At 58.1% G+C, this 15770-nt stretch overlaps 2 protein-coding genes across 5 annotated transcripts in view; both read left to right on the top strand.

The window, feature by feature from the left end:
- The window catches only part of RNF213 (ring finger protein 213), a 45838-nt gene extending 42692 nt beyond the window's left edge, over window positions 1-3146 (top strand). The window contains exons 59-66 of the mRNA XM_068209874.1: window positions 65-148; window positions 444-624; window positions 739-940; window positions 1026-1103; window positions 1393-1590; window positions 1858-1947; window positions 2050-2228; window positions 2778-3146. Coding sequence (XP_068065975.1) covers window positions 65-148; window positions 444-624; window positions 739-940; window positions 1026-1103; window positions 1393-1590; window positions 1858-1947; window positions 2050-2228; window positions 2778-2931 — 1166 coding nt within the window. The 3' untranslated portion in view covers window positions 2932-3146. The remainder of the gene's footprint in view (window positions 1-64; window positions 149-443; window positions 625-738; window positions 941-1025; window positions 1104-1392; window positions 1591-1857; window positions 1948-2049; window positions 2229-2777) is intronic.
- Window positions 3147-3150: 4 nt separating this feature from the next.
- Window positions 3151-13579, top strand: ENDOV (endonuclease V). Of its 4 annotated transcripts, none has more exons than XM_068209909.1 (10): window positions 3151-3597; window positions 3646-3680; window positions 4017-4188; window positions 5131-5265; window positions 5641-5680; window positions 5774-5886; window positions 6035-6103; window positions 6663-6791; window positions 10274-10359; window positions 10848-13579. In XM_068209909.1, the coding sequence occupies exons 1-10, from the start codon at window positions 3151-3153 to the stop codon at window positions 10873-10875; spliced, it is 1254 nt and encodes a 417-aa protein (XP_068066010.1). In that variant the 3' UTR covers window positions 10876-13579. The 4 variants fall into 4 exon arrangements, with proteins under 4 accessions (XP_068066010.1, XP_068066009.1, XP_068066011.1 ...); XM_068209908.1 differs by lacking the exon at window positions 10848-13579 and adding an exon at window positions 10614-10838; XM_068209910.1 differs by lacking the exons at window positions 5131-5265; window positions 10848-13579 and adding an exon at window positions 10614-10838.
- The last annotated feature ends 2191 nt before the right edge of the window (window positions 13580-15770 follow it).

Below are 15770 nucleotides of genomic sequence, written 5' to 3' on the forward strand. Positions count from 1 at the left end.
CCTGTATTGGAGAGTTTCACCAGGAAAAGGTGGTTCATGGATTTACCTTTTTGTTGTTTCTCAGATGTGATGAGGGACCTGTTAGAGAGGAGAGTGAATGTGTTTCTGTCTGTCTGGAACAAGCTGAGGAGCTCCCTGGACACCAATGGTGAGCAGCTTCTTTCCCAGCCCTGTTCCTCCACTGCTCCTTATTCTGATTTCAGTTCCCATCACTGATGCTGAGGCATATCCTCAAAACTGGGCTTGGCTATTGAATTTTAAGAATCTAGGTACAAGGGGAGGGATTTGTTTCTCTGTTGTAGTAGTCTCAGCTGAACTTGTTCCCTTCTGTGCTTGTCCCTAACGCCAAGCGCACGGCTTTTCTCAGGCTCGCTACCTCCCCCTGCCCTGGCTCAGCCTGGGCTGGCTCTGGGCCTTCTCAAACACTGCTGTCTGTATTTCAGGGGAAATCAAGCTGCCTAAAGGCTACTGTGATGCCGAGCTGAGCCTGGACAGCAGGCTGGAGGTGCTGCTGCCGCGGCGGCAGGGGCTGGGGCTGTGCTCCACGGCGCTGGCCAGTTACCTCATCGCGCTGCACAACGACTTGGTGCACTCCGTCAACAGGCACACCAAGGAGGATGACAGGTGTGCTGCTGCCCCGCTCCCTGGGCTCTGCTGCATTCCCTGCTCCCTCCCAGGCAGCTTTCCCTGCTCCACAGAGGCCTCTCCCTCTGAACACAGGCCCTTTGCTCCCTGCAGGTACCTGGTCAGCCCCTCGGAAGTGGCCGACCTGCACCTGATCAGTTACGAGGTGGAGAGGGACCTGATCCCTCTGATCCTGTCCAACTGCCAGTACAGCATGGAGAAGGGAGGGGAGACCTTGCAGGACTTTGATCTGGAAAGGATCCAGCAGCAAGTAATCAGCAAGTTCCTGCAGGGGAAGCCACTCATCACGCTGACGGTAGGAGGGGCAGGGGCTGTGCAGCCAGGAGGGCACTGGGAGCAGTGTTCTAGAGCTTCACATCCATGGGCTTCTCTCCTGACAGGGAATCCCCACCCTGGTGTACAGACATGACCGGAACTACGAGCAGCTGTTCAATGATGTCAGGAACAAGCTGGAGCAGGTGGGTTTCTGCACTGCAGGAAACAGGGCAAGTGTGAAATCCCTGCTTTCCAAGGGTTTTCTGTGCCTTGCCTCGTCCATCCAAAAGCTTGCCTGCTGATTTCTCAGCATGCCTTGGGTACGTGCAATCTGGCCTAGTGCTGTCAGTCAGGATTTACAAAGAAAAGGGAGATAGTTCAGCATTTCAGTTTCCCAAATCTGGGGCTCTGTTGTCTTCCTTGACTTGAGCAATTTGAACAGAAAAAGGAATGGCTCTAAAACAATATTAACTGTGACTTCGTGGTTTTCAGAGTGCTCTGCCCAGTTCTGTGATGAACATGATCAGTGGGGAGCTGCAGTCCTATAGTGATGTGTGTGATGCTCTGTCCCTCACTGAGATCACCCTGGGCTTCCTGGCCATGGCTGGTGAGGACGCTGACATGCTGCTGACTGAGTACATTGAGCAAGTTCTGCAGATGGGGGATCAGACAAACCCTCACGTGCTGCAGGTGAGTCCTGAGGGCAAGGCTCAGATTCTTGTGGGGTAAAATCTGCCCTGGTTTATGCTAAATCCAGCCTGTGTGACAGAGCCCTCTCACTTTCCCACTGCCTGTCATGGTATCAAAAACTGGATTATTGAGGGCAGCTGGGGAAGGGTGAGAGGGCAGATGGGCTCCACCCAGGCCAAGGGACTGGATGAGCTCTCTCTGGGCAGGGCAGGCTGGGGACGGGCTCCAAGGACATCCCTCACATCCACGGGTGTCCTTCTCTTCCAGGCCCTCAGACGGTGCCAGCTCAGGCACAGCATGGCCCTGTGGCAGCTCCTGCGTGCCCACAAATCGGAGCAGCTGCTGCGCCTCGGCAGGGTATGGCACCCCCAGCACCTCTGTGTGACCTCCTCTGCTCTGCTCTGCCTGCAGCTGCTCAAATCTGTGTTTGGGTTTTTTCTCCTCTCGCTGCATTTTTAGGATCCTTTTGCAGACGTCAGTCCGGACTACAAAGAAGAGCTCACCCCAGAGCTTGCCAAGCTCCTGCACACCTTCCTGGTCCACTCCAGGCTGGAAACCTTCCTGCAGGAACTCCATGAAATGATCATCCTGAAGCTGAGACATGTCCAAGCCGTGGAGGAATTCAAACCCACGTGGAGGTAGGAGTTGCACACCCAAAGCCACCACAGTTGTTGTTAACTGAAGCTTCTCTGCCTCTGAGCATGCACACAATGGGAACGCTCCTGTGGCACATGCATGTCCTGGGGGACACGGCCCAGGCAGCAGCATTAGGAATATCCACACCCATTTCTGGCAGGCGTCACTTCCATCTCACACAGGCTCTCTTGGGGACACTGCTGGAACACTCCAGGAGCTGCTGTCCAGGGCACAAACGCCAGCACTTCTGCAGGCACTTTGATAAAATAATAGCAGAATCACAAACTCGTTAAGGTTGGAAAAAGACTCCATGATGATCAAGGCCAGCCTTCAGGGATAGGCACACAGCTCAGCCCCAGAGCTCAGCTCTGCCCTGCAGCCTCCCCTGGCTGGGCTCTGTGCCTCCACCTGGCTGTTTAACCCTTCTCACTCCACACACACACCGTTCAGCTGTGGATATTGAGTATTTTGGGTGGTGCAGTGCACTCATATTGTGGCACTTGAGGTTTGCTGTACCCCAGCTGTTAATGCCGTTCTGCTCTGTCTTCCAGCCTGAAGGAATCGCTCTTGCCTTACCTGTATGCCAAAGACTCCGAATTAGCTCCGGAGCTGGAAGACGCATTCCCAGATGAGATTCTTCTGTCTCATGCCGCTGGTACCTGGAAAGCAGCTGCTGTCTTCAAGCGGCAGCACAGGGAGAGTTAGGACAGAACCCTGCCAGGGACTGCCACGACACCCGTGTCAGGGCTTCTGGAACTCTGGGCATTTGTTTGGGGCTTGTTGGTTGTTCTTTGGGTTTGGGGTTGTTGTTTTTACACCTGATGTGAAGAGAAGAGGCGGCTGTGGAGGAGGAGGAGGGTGAAATAGGCCCAGCAACTCGGTGTGAACCCTGGATTGCCACAGCTCCAGAGCCACTGGAGGAATATGAAGGACTTTTTTTTACAAACCTTGGTGCCCTCGTGCTGGGTTGATGTTTTGCAGGCTGCCTTTCTGCACTGGCTGCAGAACCGGCTCCTGCCCGGCGCCTCCCGCTGCGGCGGGACCCGCACAGGGAGCCCTGAGGGCCGCGGCTCCTTCGCTGCCTTCAGCCCGCCCCGCCTTGTCCCGGGCCGGGTTCTCCCTCTCCCCTTCCCAATAAACTCATTCAGCTCCCGCGGCTGCTCCCGGCTCCTTCCGCGCTCCGTGCCGGGATCCGTGCCGGGATCCGTGCCGCGATCCGTGCCGGGATCCGTGCCTCCGGCCCGGAACGTCCGCGCCCGGCCGCGCCTTCCGGGGAACGGCGGCGCTGCGGGACGGGCCCGGCGCCGCCATGGCCGCGTCCCCCGCCCGGCGGCGCCGCTGGGAACGGTAACGGAGCTCGGGCTGGGAGCGGTAACGGGGCTCGGGCTGGGAGCGGTAACGGGGGTGGGGCTGGGACAGGCCCTGGGGACCGCCCGGCGGCGCCGCTGGGAGCGGTAACGGGGCTCGGGCTGGGAGCGGTAACGGGGCTCGGGCTGGGAGCGGTAACGGGGCTCGGGCTGGGAGCGGTAACGGAGCTCGGGCTGGGAGCGGTAACGGGGCTCGGGCTGGGAGCGGTAACGGGGCTCGGGCTGGGACAGGCCCTGGGGACCGCCCGGCGCCGCTGGGAGCGGTAACGGGGCTCGGGCGGGGCCCGGCCGCGCTCGGAGCTCCCCGGCACCGCGTCCCCACAAGGCACGGGCAGCCTCGGCAAGAGCCGCCGGTGCTCCGTCCCCCGGCTGGGGGCTCCCGGGAGCGGACGGGACGGGGCTCTGAGCGCGGCGGTCCCGCAGGGAGCAGGCCCGGCTGAGGGCCAGCGTGGTGGAGGAGGACACCGAGGAGTGGCAGAAGGAGCCGCAGTTCTCCGGGCTGCAGAGAGTGGGAGGTGTGGATTTATCCTACATCAAGGGGGACGAGAGCCGTGCCTGCGCCTCCCTGGTCGTGCTCAGCTTCCCGGCTCTCGAGGTACCGACGGCCCGGGCCGTGCCGCCACCACGGGGCCGTGGGGCAGCGGGAGGGGGGATACTGGGGAGGAATTCTTCACTGAGAGGGTGGGGAGGCCCTGGCACAGGATCCCTGGAAGTGTCCTAGGATCCCTGGAAGTGTCCCAGGCCAGGTTGGACAGGGCTTGGAGCAGCCTGGGATAGGGGAAAGTGTCCCTGCCCATGGCAGAGGGTGTGGAATGAATGGGATGAACTTTAAGGTCACTCCCGACCAAATCATTCCGTGGTTCTGTGTGTGTTCAGCAAAGCTTCCCAAAACAAAACCAAAAAAAAAAAAAAAAAAAACACCCCACAAAACAAAACACACCCCCCCACACACACACAAAATGCCTGTAAGGATTTAGACAGAAGTTTAGGAAAGTGATGCAAACAGCTCCCAGTTGCAGGAGTTTGTGGGATGGCTGGGAACTCACCCAGGGCCAGAGGAGCTGCAGTGCCTGTTCGGGGAGCTGGAGCCTGGGGCACAGGGAGGTGTTTGCAGTGCTCCAGTGCAGAGTGCTGTGGGTAAGCTCTTGCTGGGATCCAGCTGATAATATGGGCTGTGACAGAGGAAAGCTTTTCCAAACCCACCGTGGGTCTTACTTCTCACAGTCATGTTGAACTAATAAAGATTTTTGGTCTCTTTCCCAGCTTTCAAAATGATATTAAAATTATCTTTCACTGTAAAAGCTCTAACAAGCAGACAAATAAAGTTTGATGCTGTCTAGTGGGATTTTAATGAACTGAATCTCAAGTCCTGCTGTGATCTGCAGGGCAAGGCAGGAATCTTTGTTTTTTGCTGCCTTGCGCCGTTTCCTTTGACCTGTCCCTGGGTTTAAAAGGGATGAGCAGAGGGCAGGAAGCAGAGGAGGAGCTCTGGAACGTGCAGGGGCTCTGTGGCAGGGTGCTGTCTGTGCCTGCCCAGGTGCTGTACCAGGATTGCCGCATAGTGCCCGTCACCGCCCCGTACGTGGCCGGGTTCCTGGCCTTCCGAGAGGTCCCTGTCCTGGTGGAAGCTGTGCAGAGACTTCAGCAGGAGGAGCCCCAGCTCCAGCCTCAGGTGTGCTGTTTCCCTTGTCCCGAGCTGGGCTGTCCTGGCTGCAGAGTCCTGGGGAAGGTGTTCTCCCTCTGGCGCCTGAGCCGCTGGGGCAGGAGGGGCATGGGCAGAGCTGTGCTGGAGCATCCATCCCCTTTCCTTGGGGATGTGGAGCTGCAAGCAGCCAGGCCTCCCGTGGCAGTGGGAGCCCGTGGTGTGTGCAGGGCACTGCCAGTCCCACACTGCTGCTGCTTCAGGGTCAGGCAGTCAGGAAGAGCCTTACAGGGAGAACTGAGGAACCAAGAGAGATTTCTCCTTCCCCCAGAGCCAGCATCCCTGCTTGCTCCTTGGAGTGTTCTCAGTGCCCAGGAAATAACATTTCTGCTTTGGCTTTTTCAGGTGCTTCTGGTAGATGGGAATGGCCTGCTCCATCCCAGAGGTAGGCTGTTCCTGGAGAGCCCTGCTCCCTGTGCTGCTCCTTGGCATTCCTGCTCCCTGGTGTCCTGCAGCTACAGTGGCTCCTTGTTGGCAGGATTTGGCACAGCCTGCCACCTCGGAGTCTTGACGGACCTGCCGTGCATTGGTGTGGCCAAGAACCTCCTGCACGTGGATGGCTTGGTCAGGGATGAGCTGCACAGGGAGCAGGTTAGGCCAGGCTGGGATTTGTTTCTGTTTTTTCATATCCCAAGGGAATTTCGACAGCCACCTACAACGATGTGCTAATGAGCTGACCGTGTGTGTGTGTGTGTGTGTGTGTGTGTGTGTGTGTGTGTGTGTGTGTGTTTATCCCTAGGTTCGTTCCCTGCAGAGGTCAGGAGAGGCATTCCCACTGACAGGCACCTCGGGGAAGGTCCTGGGCATGGTAAGCTGTCACTTGGCCACTTGTCCCTCTCCACAGTGGGGCTGTCTCAGTGATCCCGTGCGGAGGGCAGGTGTGAACAGGTGACCAGTGAACTGCTGGCCCCTCCCTGAGAGCCCAGGTGGCTGTAGGGAGTTGGCAGCTCAAGTGCTGGGAGCATTCACATCCGTGGCTGTGGCACCTGAGGTGCTCCAGCAGCCTGGATGGTGAGCTGCAGTCTGGGATTGGTGCCAGTTCCCTGGCAGCTTCCCGGGATCACTCTGGGAGCGGCTGATTCAGAGCAGAGCGGGAACAGGCAGCTGGGAGACACTTCCTGTGTGTGCTGTCAGCCTGGGCTGGCACAGCTCCTGCATCCCAGAGCAGCCTCGGGCGTCTGGGGAAGGGCCCCGGGGGACAGACAGTCCCTGCAGGAGACACTGGGAGGGGGAAGATGTTCAGGAAGGTTGGGAGCTCCAAACACCATCCCACCCGAGGGCTCTGGCTGGCTCCTAATTCCACTGCCCCTCTGTGTGTGTTCAAATGAGCCTCTTCAGTGCCTGACCTCTCCCTTCTGACTGCCCAGGTGCTGCGGAGCTGCAACAACAGCTCCAGGCCCCTGTACGTGTCCGTGGGCCACCGGGTGAGCCTGGGCATGGCCGTGCGCCTGGTCAGGGCCTGCTGCCGCTTCCGCGTCCCGGAGCCCATCCGGCAGGTACGGCGCCGAGGGGAGGGAGCAGGGGCCAGCTGCAGTGTTTGCCAAGCCCTGGGCTGCTCCAGAGCCTCGGTTTGCCCCTCCTCTGCTGGGGACACCCTCCTGCTGGGCAGTTCCCCCAGCCCCTGGTGGTGCTCACTTATATCCTTCCAGGCCCGTTCTCCTGACGCAGAGCCCGGCAGCATTCCCAGCCCTGCCTGCAGACCCAGCCTGACTGATTCCCTGCTTCCTCTCTGCAGGCAGCTCCTGCCATGCTGGTGTTAATCCCCAGGAGCTAGGAATGCAGTTTTCCCGGGTGCTTGGAGCCCAGCGCAGCCCGCAGTGCTGCTCCTCTGGGCCTTTCCCGCTGCTGCACTCTGCACGGAGCCAGCAGCCAGCAGGTGACAGCACTGCATCATTGTCACCGAGCTGCAGCTGCCACCGAGGCTCAGCCTTGGCTGATTTGAAATCGCAGCAGAACTTGGGGAAAGGCTCTGGAGGAGCGCAAAGCCTTTGGGACTTCTGGCCTGGCAAGTGCTTCCTTTCTCCCTGAGGTCACTCTGCTGTTGGTGGCTCCACAGCCCAGAGCCAGTTGTGACCCCAGGGCCTGCCCGGGTGTCCGTGTCCCTAACACTGCCCTGGGACAGCCCATTGGCATCACTGCTGTGCCAGGCTGGTGGGCTCAGGGGTGTGCCCACCTGAGCAGCCCACGGGGCAGTGCTGGGTGACCCCCCTGGGCACCGCTCCAGAGCTGCAGTGTTCCCTGGAACTGAGACTCTGCTTATAAACTACCCCAAAATCTTAACTCCTTGGAGCAAAGCAAGCCTTGGGGTGTCCAGAGCAGAGCTGCAGTTTCCCATCTCAGCCCTAGTACCTGCCAGACCGGAGGAGGCTGGTGGAGCTCCTTATGTAACCTGCTCCAGCCAGGGACAGATGCCTCTGCAGAGCTCCGAGCCAGCTCTGCAGTCTGCGTGTTCAAAGGGAAGGGAGAATCATTCCCTTTGGAAATAGAAAGGTGTCTTGGAGCTTTTCATCACCCTCATTTTGCTTCCAGCCATCTTCAGGATTTGCTCATGTTAGGAGACTCTTCCAGTTCCCTGTGGCCTTTTTCTTAGAGTGATGGAATGAATTATTATCACTTTCCTTACAGAGAGATGAAAAGTCCAACAGGGGAGTGTGTTTACTCTAGAGGGATGGCAGGAGATGAGGGCACTTAAACCTTTCCATGGGACTTGTCCCTGCTCTGCTTCCTCTGTGTGGTGGCTGCCACAGCTCTTGAGCCCCTGCAGCTGGAGTTAGGAAGTAGGAGGCTGTGCAGAATCCTGCCACAGGTGGCTGGCGTGGCCTTTTTGCCACGGTATTTCTCCAGAGATTGCATACCTGACAGGAGAAGTGCTTACAGATTTCCCAGTGTCAGGAAAGACCTGTGGATCATCAGGACCTGGTCTGGAGGTTCTGGCAGCCCTGGAGATGGAGTGGTCTGTGAGAGCTCAGCTGCCCCTAGCTCCTGAGGTTTGTGTGAGGGCAGCATGTGCAGTGCAGCTGCTGTGGGAGCTCAGGCCTCCTGCTTTAGGGGATGTGGTGCTTCCCAGGAGTACACATTATCCAGGCAGGGAGCGGGAAGGGTTCCATTTGCATTCAGCCCACAGTGTGGTTGTGCTGCCAAGGAACTGGCTGTGGTGCAGATGAGAAAAGTGAGATCTCTCCTGGAGGAGGCAGGGGGATGAGCTGCCCTTGTCACCTGCAATCAGTATTTACAGCCCACTCGGTCCTTGTTCCACGTGCCAGGCCAGGCCCAGCCAGGAGAGCTGTGCTCCCTGGTGAGGTCCTGCACGGAGCTCCCAGGCAGGAGTTGAGGTAGGCAGGAGCTGCCATGCCAGAATAATCAGCACAGCACCCACCCTGAGTGGCCCTGGAGCAGTCCCAGGCCCTGCTGAGAGCTTGCTCCTGGCAGAGGTCACACCCCTGCCTGGTGCTTGCCCACACTGCAGTCTGCTCATTCCCAGATCCCTGTGCCCAGTAGGGAAGCACGAGCTGGTGCCACTCTCCAGCTGCCAGGGTTTGCCCTGGGAGCCTGCTCTGCTCTTTCTGGGTCAGGTTCCTGCTTGCCTGCTCCCCAGCCTCCTGCTCACTTGCTGCTTCCTTCAGCTGCCCCTGGGTGCCCAGTGGGTTTGGGGTGGCTCAGGAGGGGGCTGCTGGGACAGCCTGAGGGTGCTCCAGCCCACCAGGAAGGGCAGGCCTGCGGGTCACCCTCTGTGAAACGCTGAGCACTCGCCCTCAGAGGAATGAGACAAGGCATCAGCCTCTCCTCTGGGAACTTGACATCAGTCACTGGTGTCCTGAGACTCTGGGGCACCCCCTCCAAGCCTGCTGTGCACAGGGACCACCCTGGCCCCTCAGGCAACAGGCAAAGCAGCATTTCCACAGCCAGCACTCATTCCCTCTGAAAATAGCCCAAATCTGTGGGGATTATTGCTGGACAGTGATCCATCTTATTGATTAGCCTGTGGTTAATCACCACCTTAAGCTGACTCCAGTGCTGTGTTAGGAGTGAGCCCTGCCTGGGAACTGCCACCTCATCAAGCACTAGCTGATGTTCTCAGCAGAGTGTGGTTGGGGTTTTTCTTCCCTAGAAAAATAGTTGGTAGCTGTGCCTCCTGCTCCTTGCTCTGCCCGTGGGGACTATTGAGCAGCCTCCTTCCCTGGTTATAAAATCCATCACGTAATCGCTCATCCTGAAGAGTGATCAAAGTTATTTGTCAGTTCTGTTATGAAACTGTCCAATTATAGAGAGAAGGGAAAAAAATCTCCCAAACAAACCACCCCTTATGTAACTCTCTCCTTCTCAGCTGGCAGGAGGCTCTGCAGTTGTGGAGCAGGTTCCAGCAGCAGGCACAGCCTCCACCAAGGACTCGGGGTGAGGGGCCTGGGGGCTGCAGGAGAGGCTCCTGGGGAGCAGCACAGGGTGAAGAGCAGCACATGCTTCAAGGACAGTCCCCGGGGATGTGTTAACCCAATTTCTGAGCTCGTCACCAGACACTGTGAAGCTTTTCCAGCTGGGAAGGTCACATCCTGCTTTGTAGGTGGGGAGAGACACTCTGCCTTTGAGGTGGGCACAGCAGCTGCTCGGAAATGGCACAGAAGTTTCTAAAAGAGAAAAAACTTTGAAGGACTGTAAAAATCAACTGCCAGTCCTCAAAGTTGTCCAGGAGCCCAGGATGTGCTTGTGATGGCATCAAGGGTCTGCTGCTGGCGTCGTGCCGCACCAGAGGGCTGAGCAAACACCTCAGGGTGGGGGCAAGAACACCCAGTAAGTGCCCAGCAACACTTTCTAACAGTTCCTGGGATTTGGTTGGTGCTCTCCTTGCCCCAGGCTCTCGTGCCTTGCTGAGCCATCCGGTGTTCCTGACAGCAGGGTGGATGGATGGGCACACTGGGATAACAGAGGAGGCACCAGTCAGGCTGCTCAGCCCACGCTCACTCCTTTTCCTGCTTGGTTCCAGGCTGACATCAGGTCCAGGGAGTACCTTCGGAAGCAGCCCTGTGCTCCAGTGGAGGTGCTGGAGGCTGTCCCTGCCAGCCCAGAGAGGTGGGTGTGTGGGCAAAGGGGATCTGCTCGCGGCATGAGCTGCAGTAATGGCATTAAAGGTACGGGCAGGGTGACAAGGTGAGCTCAGTGGGGAGGTCAGGACATGTGCTGCCTCCAGAAGGTGATTTCTGCTCCGTGTGGCCACGCTGCCTCACATGTTGCTTCCGACAGCGCCGTGTCCTGAGCTGGGGCAGGGCAGCAGGGATTTGGTCTTTTTTCAGCACTGGTCATGAGCAAAGCCCTAACGCCCACAGGTGTGACCTGAGGGGCATCAGAAATACCTGCAGGGAGCTGGTTTTGGCCACCAGGTCTTGGGGAGGGTCAGAGTCCCCCACTCTTACATAAGGTGAGCCAGTGGCTGTCAGTTCAGGGCTAAATCTGACCCTGAGGTGCAGGAGCTCAAGCTCACCAAGTGCCAGTTGTTTGTGCCTGTTGGCTTCTACTTTTTTTAAAATGACTTCCTACTTTCTCATTTTTGTTCCCAGCAGCAAAAAGGAGGCTGAATCAGAGGATTAGTCTGGTGCCAGAAGAAAGTGCAGAGCTTCTCCTCGCTGGGTCCTCTCCTGCACCAAGGCTGAATCCTGCTGGATGCAGGAGCCCAGTGCCACCCTGAGGGACAGCACAGCCTGTGCCAGGCCGTGTCCCACAGGACAGCACCAGCCACTGCTCAGGGAGAGTCCATGCAGTGAATTTCTCAGGGTTCTTTTTCAAGTACTGTTAAAATCTTTGTGTAAGCAAAGGCTCACGTGTAAGTGTGCAACACCTCACTGGAGTCCTTGTGCAGCTGCAGGGGCTGATTTACAGAGATGCTGAGGCATTGCCACTTCAGAGCCAGCCTGTGTCTCCCAGCACACCTCTGTGGCACAGAGCTCTCCCTTCCCACTGTTTTTGGAGCAGCTGCCCCCTGTCCCTACAGCCTGGGCCTCCCATTCCCCCTGCACGTCCCTGGGGAGCAGCAGCTCCGCTGCCCAGCTCTTCTGGAGGAAGGATCATCTCAGGGGAAAGCATGGGAGGAACCATCTCCCTCCCAGGAGCATGGGGAGGTCATTCCTGGCACACAAAGCGCTCCAGGTGCCCAGATCCCAGGCTGGAGATCTGGCCCAGCCCCAGCTCGGCCTGAGGAGCAGAGCCCAGAGCTTCTGTGCCCAAATCATCCTCAATCCCTTGTCCAGCCTGCAGGACCAAAGCTTCTCCCAAGGTGTGGGATCCTGGCTGAGGTTGGCAGGTGGTTCCTGACTGTTCTGAAGAGCAGCAGGAGCAGAAGGTGCTCTGGGAAATCTTGGTGTGGCTGTGTAAGATTCCAGCCTGAAGAGGAAGAAGGATGCTTTCCTGGGGGTGGGGAAGGGTGATCAGGTCAGGCCCCTGTGGACTGTTTAACCTCAGTTTTGCATATATTTGTTGTACAACTTTTGTTCTTTTCTGTCTTGGAGCTGCTCTGGGTGGGGAGGACAAAACTCAGCCTGTTGTGCCTCTGCTGTGCTGGGGTCCGAGCTATCCCTCCTGAACCTGCTGGGAAAGGAGGAGGTGACAAACCCTGCTCCCCTGGGGCCATCTGGGCAGCTCTGGGGCTGCTCCTGGCAGTGCTGGAGAGGGGCACAGGCACTGACAGGGCACTTCCCTAAAAGCCTTTGCTGACAGGTTTTAAAAGGCAAAGCTGCAGCAGCTGCAGCTCCCAGGCCCATGCAGGAGCCGCCTCTCCCAGGAGCCCTCGGAGCTGCTTCGCACCGGGGTTTGTCCGTGGGTGGACAGAGCCTGGCAAGGGAGAACCACAGTGGAAGCTGCTCCTTTGATCCTGAGCAGATCCTGAGGGCTGCTGCCAGGCCAGGGGCAGAGGGAGCACTGGGCTCGTGCCTGGCGCTGGCTGTGGCAGGGACAGGGGACACAGGGACAGCCGTGTCCTCTCCCTGCACGGACACAGAACCTCCTGTGCCACGGCCTGTCCCGTCCTGAGGGAGCATGGTGGGGACAGGGCCACAGCCAGCAGGGATCAGTTCATTCCTCATTCCAGCTCCACACAAACCAGTGACTTCTCAGGCCATGGGGACAGTCTCCTAAAGCCTGTCATAAACTTAGGCACGAGTGACAGCGTGGGCCGGGCACAGCTCCTTCCTACACCTCATGGGCCGAACACCAGGGAAATCCATCTGGGTTTTCTGATAGCAATCACAGGGTCATCCCTGGCTCCTCTCAAATTCTGGGTGACACCACTCCCACTGCAGAGTCACCCCGGGTGTGCTGAAGGAGGCTCCTCATTGGGCTCAGCTGTGCTGGAGGAGGATCTGTGGGGAGCAGCTCCTCCAGGATGGCCCTGGCAGAACAGAGGAGGTGTGGCATTTCAGTGTGGGGGACTGTGGCTTCTCCTGCCCTGGTGAGTGGCTGGCTATAATCTCATGTTGAATGTCTGTGGATTTAGTCCCTGATCTATTGGTGATTTTTTTTTTTTTTGTGTTTCTGGTTGGTATTTGACAATGAGAGATTTGGGGTGGGCTGGCCAGGGGAGGCTCTGCAGCCAAAGCTGTGATTTGGGTGGAAGCTGGAGGAATTGAGCCCAGATCAGACAGGAACGTGAGGCTGTGGCTGTTCAGGGTCTATTGCTGGGTGTTCCTGCTGGGATCTGGATGTTTTGATCCATGGAGGGTCCATGTGCTCAGCCTGGGAGGGATGCAGGGCTGGGGACACTGCTGTCCTCAGCTGGCCTGAGCCCCCCCAGCTGCCTCTGCCCGGGGGATGAGGGAAAATCAGGTGGGGAAAAAAAAAAAAAAAAAAACATAAAAAATGGCTCTGCATCACTTCCCCAGCTTCCCTCTGCGTGAGGCTCTGAGCTCCTCCTTCCAAGTGCAGGTAAACTCAGATGACTCTGGATGAGGTCACCTGGGGAGGCTTTAGGAGGGGGATGGTGCTGCAGTGTCCTGGCAGCCCCCGGGCAGCCCTGCTGGATCCAGGGGCTCTGTGCTGCTGGCTTTGGGCTTTGCCTGTGCCGTGGGATGCTCTCCCAGCTGCCCAAATGCGAGTGCCTAAAGGAAGGGACTAATCTCTGTGTTTGGTGTCTGCTTGTGGCTCTTTGGACACAATAAGAGATTAGCTTGGACTTTATCTAATTGGTTTATAACCTTGGGAAGGGAAAATCGCTTTGTAATGCTTGAAACCTCTTAACAGAAACTCAGAGACTGGAGCTTGAGTGTCCTTTGAAATAAACTCATACATGGCTTGTCTTTTTTAACTCTCTGTTTGCTGGAAATTGGCTTTTCTGGGTGTAACTTGTTGGAAATCTGAGGGGAATACTTATTGCTGACTGGTTGTAAATCCTCCTGTTATCACCAGTGGGGTTTTCTCCTCACTATTTCCATCTAGGACTGGTTGGGAGTCTCTGGAGGTGTCTCAGGGCTTGGTCACCCCCTGTGCTGCTGGGGAAGGAGCTGTGGGGCTGAGATGTGGCTGCCCAGTGATGGCTCCTGGGTGACAAACTGGGGCAGAATTGGCTTGGGGTTGGGTTTCCTGACTGCCAGGTGCTGAATGGTTCTGCTGCAGGTTCTCTGGATCTGCTCCCTCCGTTGTGTTTGGACGCCTGGAGATGAGGAAGGAGGATCCCTGCACCTGCCTGGTTTGTCTTGGTCCCGGGAGGAGGGAGAGGAGCTGCTTTAGGATGCAAGTGTTTGTTCTGTGGGCTCTGAGGGCGCCTGGGTGAGCAGCTCCGTGCCAGGTGCTGAAGCTGGGTGGGATGAGCTCCCACCTCCGTGTCTGGAGCTTGTGGCAGTGTAGGTGCTGCCTGTGCAGTTTGAGCTCCGGTGACTCAGGCTTTGTATTTTGGGACACTCCTGCCGAGGACGGGGGAAGTGTTTCACTGGGATTTCCCCCCTCCCTGCCCCCAGTTCTCATTCCTCTTCCCTCTGGCTTGGTTGGGTGGGTTTAGGAGGGGCTGTTTCCCTCCTGATTCCCCAAACCAGGTCCAGCTGCAGGTCTGGGCGCTCCCACTGGGTGTGGAGCTGAGCCCTCTCCCTTCCCCCATTCCCGGAGCATTTGGAGTTTGTGGGGCTGGCTGGGGCAGCTGTGTCCCTTGGATCTCGCAGCATTCTCGAGCTTTGGGCCCCGCTCTGGCTCGAAATGGGCGTTTTTAGTGCTGGTCCCTGCCTCCCGTGGCAGCTGAGGCCTCTTGGATGAGGTGGCTCCTGGACAGAGCCCGGGTGTGCAGAGGGAGCTGGGGAACGCCATGGCTCCCTTGCAGGGCTTTTGGTTCCTTCTTCTTTTTTTGTACTTTTGTCCTTTTTTAAAAATTTTCCCTTCCTTTTGTCCTATAAATAGTTCTCCCCCAACTGCTCTTCCCGTTGTTGGTGTTGGTTGATCGTCCCTGATCCTCTCACCAGAGCCCCGCCAGCCCCTCCCCCGGCTTCATTTTAAGGCCCCATTAATTAAAAGCAAATGAGTGGAATTTCTCTTGACAAAGCAAATTAATAGCAAATGAGATGATTGTGAGCTGTGTCATTAGGGTGATGGAGCAGCTTGTGCAGCGGTCAGCCCAAAGCAAGGCAGCAAATCCATGGGGCAACAGATCTCTCCTGCTGGGGGACTGGGGGCCCCGAGGGTGGGGACATGGAAGGTGCTCCCTTCTCCTCCGGGGCTACTGGGTGGGGTTTTGGTAGCCAAGGAGCCATCGCTGCTGAGCAGAGCCGGCCGTGAGACCCTGGGGCTGGAGGAGGAGGAGGGGGCAGAGCAGAGGTGCTGGGGGGTGGCTGCTCTTGGGGGTGCAACCCACGGATACTCTGGGGGTCCCCCATGAGCTGGGTCTGTCCATGGTGACACGCTGGGAGTGCCTTGTCCCCATCCCGGCATCCGGATCAGCTTTAAAAACACGAAGCAAGGCTGTGAAAGCAGCCCGTGATTAACTCCTGGGTCGGTTCCCACCTCGGCGGCTCGATGCAGGATGTTTCCTTAGGAACACGCTTTTTCCTGCTTTTCTTGGAGCGCCCGCTTGGCACGCCGTGCCTCTGCCTGCAAAGCCCAGCTGGTCAGTGCTCGCCGCTGCTGCCCGGGCTGCGGCCGTGGGGCTGCGGCCGTGGGGCTGCGGCCGTGGGGCTGCGTTCGGAGAGCCCCGAGCCCCGGGGAGCGCCGCGCTCCCGGCGTGGGAGGCTCTGCCGGCGCCTCCCGGCTCGTGTTGTGACTGGAGCCGGGTGTCTGGCGAGGGAACAGCTCCTGCCTGCGCTGGGGAGGAGGAGGAGGAGGAGGCGATCAGCGGGCCAGGATGGAGGGACAGCCTGCGGGAAGGGAGGAGAGGTGGTGCCAGGAGCCGGCTGTGCCCCTGTGCATCACTTGAGGGACCAGTGTCCGGTGTTTTCCCGAGGAGCAGCACTGCCTGCTAACGAAATCCCCAGCGACTCCTGGGCGAGTGTTTAGAGTCTGTGATAAATCTGGTGGCT

The sequence above is a fragment of the Anomalospiza imberbis genome, chromosome 19, assembly GCF_031753505.1.
Source record: "Anomalospiza imberbis isolate Cuckoo-Finch-1a 21T00152 chromosome 19, ASM3175350v1, whole genome shotgun sequence".
NCBI lineage: Eukaryota > Metazoa > Chordata > Aves > Passeriformes > Viduidae > Anomalospiza > Anomalospiza imberbis.